Consider the following 5,083-nt stretch of genomic DNA (forward strand, 5'->3'; position numbering starts at 1 on the left):
AAAAAAAAAAGAAACGATGCAGTGACTTTTGCTGGTGTTCTCAGGTGGACAGAATAACCATATTCTACTACCCACTAATTTGGAATTGTTTACAACCCCTTTTCTTCAATATTCAGTGTTCTGCATCAATTTCTATCTGAACACGTAAGTTGCCACAACTTAACGATTTTTTACCTTCATTAATAATTATCTTAGTAATATTTAATTAAAATTGTGTTGAAAATGTTTATAGTACATTATTGAAAGGTTTTAGTTATCTACTGAAAGTTGTTAAAAATTTAATGTTACTATTAAGTTAAACTGTATTACTGTTTCTTCTATTTTGTGGCCTTTTCTATTTGGCCGATTGTCTGTTGAAGTTACATAATAATTTATTTTGTACAAGTTTATTTGTTACATTCAATAAATTTCTTTTACTATTCTTTCACTTATTATTACTTTTACACTTATAAATTCGCAAGTTTTTATGTTAAGGTGAAAAATGGACAAGTAACAATGTATTTCCTTTTTTACAAAGAAACAATGTGTTTTCTTTTATAAAAAAGGAAATTACATTGTTTCTTATCCATTTTTCACTTTAACTTGCACATTACGAAAAACAGTAAATAACTAGCACATTTAAAGTGCGCGCCTTTTTTATTTAGTTGTGACTAAACCTGCCGGAGGGCGCGCAAATCGGCGCGTTTCGAGTTGACCATCTATTACCCTTTGTGTATCTATTATCTATGGGTATGATGTAAACAGAAGGGACGGGTTATTAGTTGAATGGGATTTAATTTTTCTTAATTCATATTAAAGCGGTTCCTGGACGAATGGAAAGTAAAGTAATTTTAAAACGTTTATGAGGAGCTATTGAGACCTATAAAAGCCTCATGGCTGGAGAAATGACGCCGGGTTGTAGTGGGCAGAAAAAGAAGAACAAACTTTTGAGGCAAGATTCTAGACGAAATGGCAAAGATTCTGGATCTGAAAGTCAAAAGATAGCACCAGAAAACAGCTTACACACTACCAGAGGTGGAGTAAGAGTGTACAAAATTGTGGTACTTGGTGATGGAGGTGTTGGGAAATCAGGTAAGGGCCGTCTGCTTTGTTTAAAATCATAGGCAAATTTCTTACCTACAATACGTCACTGTTAAATATTATGCATACTTCTAGTTGTTAATTTTAATAGGTGGTCTATGTGCGTATAATTCTAATTTTAACAGAGAATAATTTGGTTTATTACAGCAGTTACCCTTCAGTTTGTTAGCCATAGTTTTCTCGATTACCATGATCCTACCATTGGTAAGTTATATTAACAGATTCTGAAATGTAAATGCATATCTTAATACTTAAATTAGCTTTTTATTAAAAATCTTTATATTTTTATTAGAGGATTCTTACCAACAGCAAGCTGTAATAGATGGTGAACCTGCATTATTGGATATATTGGATACAGCTGGACAGGTAAACAATAATAAATATAGTACTTAATATAACGAAAGGTTTGATTCAGGTAAAATATTTTTTTTTATATATATATATTGACTGCATTTCTGCCAACAGCTTAGTGACCTTTCAAAGATATCAAAAATATGGTTATTTCAACTTTTTGGTAACATTATCTGGATAGTGATTTAGAAAGGCTGATTGAAGTCACTATGTTTTAACTTTACAATTACTGTAAATAAGCCGTCAAACTGTTGAGCAAAACGTAATAAAAATAGTTTTTCACCTGAATAGTTCAAACATTTCATTCTAATACAATATTAACGAAAAACGGGAATTATAATAGATATTTGATATTCGAACTTGCTTTTAACAATTTATATTTCTGAAAATAGATAAAAATAAACTGAGTAAACCAATAATTAATTTTTAAGTAACCAGTATTTTGGTTTATTTCAGGTTGAGTTTACAGCAATGCGTGATCAGTATATGCGTTGTGGAGAAGGTTTTTTAATTTGTTACAGCGTGACTGATCGACACAGCTTCCAAGAAGCACTTGAATACAGAAAATTGATTCAGAAAGTTCGTGCCAACGAAGACATACCTCTCGTTCTTATAGGTAACAAATTCGATTTGCAAATGCAAAGAAAAGTGTCTACAGAGGAGGGTAAGACGTTAGCGAAACAATTTGGATGCCCTTTTTATGAAACGTCAGCGGCATTGAGGACATTCGTCGATGACGCGTTTCACACTCTAGTCAGAGAAATTAGAGCCAAAGAGAGACAGAAATTAGGGCTTACAGACGGTTCAAGTAGAAAACCGAGGCGTTTAAGTAAATGGTGGCGACTTAGAAGTATTTTAGCTCTTGTTTTTAGACGCAAACGTAACATTTAGTTAAAAGCGTTTTTTTTTTTATTGTTTAATGTTACCGGACGAAATTGTCCTAATATTAATTGCACATAGGGTTGCTTCGATATTAAAGTTTTGATAACGATGTATTAAAATGTTCGGAATTGTTTCCGGTATTTATAACTTGCAACAAACACATTTAGTTTGCTTTTGATTTCTTTTATGGACTATGGTAGAGACAAAACTGAAAACTTTTAAAAGACTTAGGTTGAAAATAGTGATTCCGAAACATTGGCCATTTTAGCTACGATATATAGTTAATTAGGTTTCAATTTTACATTTTTTTAAACGGATACCTTAGGTTTAATTAATGAGTTAATGAGCATCTAGTATTTATTCAGTATGATAAAAATTTAGGTGGCGTATGGTTTATTTATTAAAACAAATAACTTTTTGCTATTAATTTAATGACAATGATGACATTTATTAATTATACATACAGGACGTTTCACGACAATGTTAGTTTGAAAGTATGCAAGGATGCCAAAAAAATTTAAAAGCACGTGTAGGAGTAAAGTATTAGGAATTTTCTTATTTTTTGACGAGCGTGAATTTATGATTTTCTTGGTTTCCTATATAATTTTTTCTTTCTAAGTCACTGAGGAATAGTACCCGATATACATATTAATGTATGTACAGTAATTGTTCTTGTTGTAATCAAATTAACGAGGCAAAAATTAAATTATTGCAAATTGTGCTTATTGTATCATAAGAGAACATAGTCATTAGTAGTAAATTTGCGCACATTTTATTACATACGAATGCCTTTATTTAGCTTTTGCTTATTTTTTAACTACAAGTTACTTTTTTCTCTATTGAACAACATTTAAAGACTGTTTTTAATTGAACCTGCAAAATGCATACAGGGTCGTAGATATATTAGTTGTTTTGCGAGATAATAAAATTATCAGTTAATCAAAGGTCTAGGGTCGATAGAGTATAAAAATGGTCGCAATAGCAACGAGTTTAATGCTGTCCAACAAACTTTTTATTTATTAATATTTGTTTCTTACGCTTAGTATAATAATTTATAAGATTTAGGAGTGAGAGAGATTTTCCTAGAAATGCATAAGAATCTATTATAATCTGAATTAAAAGAGTTAGTACTTATATTTACTCAATATGAAATATATCGGTAATAATGGTAAAATACAAACAAATTGTGCCTACCAAAATAATTGTATTTAGTTAACTATTGGAGTGATTCTAAATGTTATGAATTAACAGAATAAGTATAACGAATTAATTTTTTTAAATAATTAGTNAGATAATATCGAAAGATTGAAACCACATAAGGCATAATGGTAGTTTTAATAAATTACTGGCCAAGAGTATATAAATGTTCCTGAAAATTCTAAAAATATGTTTTACATTGCGAGGTTGTTCCTTTTTGATTTAGAATTCGTTAAATCAATCAAAAAATCACATATTTTCGCGCTACCCTTTTTTATTACTTTTCTTTATTTTCACAAATCTATATGTGGTACGAGTTGTAATAACATCGTTGCTGCTTTAATTGTCTAGTCACTGTTATAAAAAAAATTGTTTTAGATATTTATTACCAACAAAATACGAGGATTAAGGTGTCATATGTTAGGGCTGCTATCATTTGGGGCTGTTGCAGTTTTTTATATACATGTTGTAGTTGTAACAATTAGTAAACAATGTCGACTCTAAGTGCGTATTGTATTTGTATTTTTTTGACGCATATTTCAAATCAAAGTCATACACATTGTATAATATTTTCTTGAGTGTACTTCATTTATACAAAAGGTAGATACTCACTAAATAAATAATAGAATCAGGTGTGTAAATAGCTTAAATATTCGAATTGTGCGGCTGATGGGATCACCTCATGTACGCAGGGAAAAGGATAGGACGAGGTTGTAAAACACTAAACAAGTTAAATAAGGACAGAGGTGAAGATTAAAAATTATAATTGTATGCATGTGAGAACCCAAATAATTTTATGTTTGATTAAATTAGAATTCTGTTAGGTTAGATTGCATTAGCTTCGATTTTTTATCTTCACCTCCACTTACTAAAAACAACTATTTAGTGTCGTACAAGGGAGGATATATGAGTTGCATTACTCCTTATATATGCACCTGATAATTATTGTTTATAGCAATGTTATAGGTAGTTTTGATTACGAAATGAAGAAATAAATGTTCTAGCAATAAAATGTAATAATTTGTATAATCAGATGAATGAATTTTATCATTCATGAATAAATAGAATTTTAGAAAGAAACAGCTGTTAGTACCTACTGTTAGTATCGTTATACAAATACCTATGTGCTTGTTTATTGTTTATTCGTACATTTGTGAAAAATACTAAAAAAAGTCGATAAGTGAAATGATTAAAAATTATAAATTATTACTTATCTTGAAAGTGTTACCTCCTTTCTTGTTGTAAGTATTTGATTTTAACAGTATTACTAAACACGTATTAGTATTATTGCTAACGTTTTCTTGTTTGCTAAAATATCTGTTTTCACTGCCGTAAAATTATTTATTTAATGTTTTTTTTTACTAATAATGCACAAAGATTAACAATTTTATTGGTAGAGTAAGTTATGTTTGTCATTTTTTAATAAATCTCCTCAATTAACTGGACCAAAAGTGTCTTTAAATAATAATTAAAGAAATCGCATTTTTTGTGTTAATATCTACTTATATTTTGTCTAATAATACTTGTTGCTGTATGAGCGAATCTCCTCTGTAAATATTAAATTTTTGTAAAT

General features: G+C 29.4%; 1 protein-coding gene across 1 annotated transcript; it reads left to right on the top strand.

The window, feature by feature from the left end:
* The first annotated feature begins 722 nt into the window (after positions 1 to 722).
* LOC108733470 (GTP-binding protein Rit2) lies at positions 723 to 3,601 on the top strand. The gene is made up of 4 exons (XM_018464643.2): positions 723 to 1,071; positions 1,228 to 1,284; positions 1,373 to 1,446; positions 1,888 to 3,601. Exons 1-4 carry the CDS (start codon positions 873 to 875, stop codon positions 2,320 to 2,322), a joined length of 765 nt encoding a protein of 254 aa, XP_018320145.1. The 5' UTR covers positions 723 to 872; the 3' UTR covers positions 2,323 to 3,601.
* Positions 3,602 to 5,083: the final 1,482 nt, after the last annotated feature.

Source organism: Agrilus planipennis, unplaced genomic scaffold, assembly GCF_000699045.2.
Source record: "Agrilus planipennis isolate EAB-ADULT unplaced genomic scaffold, Apla_2.0 scaffold44, whole genome shotgun sequence".
Lineage (NCBI taxonomy): Eukaryota > Metazoa > Arthropoda > Insecta > Coleoptera > Buprestidae > Agrilus > Agrilus planipennis.

What these genes read in the sequence shown, in the direction of transcription:
- LOC108733470 (XM_018464643.2), top strand. Translation starts at nt 873, where the DNA reads ATGGCTGGAGAAATGACGCCGGGTTGTAGTGGGCAGAAAAAGAAGAAC. An exon ending in TGGAGGTGTTGGGAAATCAG is followed by an intron (nt 1,072 to 1,227) that starts GTAAGGGCCGTC and finishes GGTTTATTACAG; the next exon opens with CAGTTACCCTTCAGTTTGTT. An exon ending in TATTGGATACAGCTGGACAG is followed by an intron (nt 1,447 to 1,887) that starts GTAAACAATAAT and finishes GGTTTATTTCAG; the next exon opens with GTTGAGTTTACAGCAATGCG.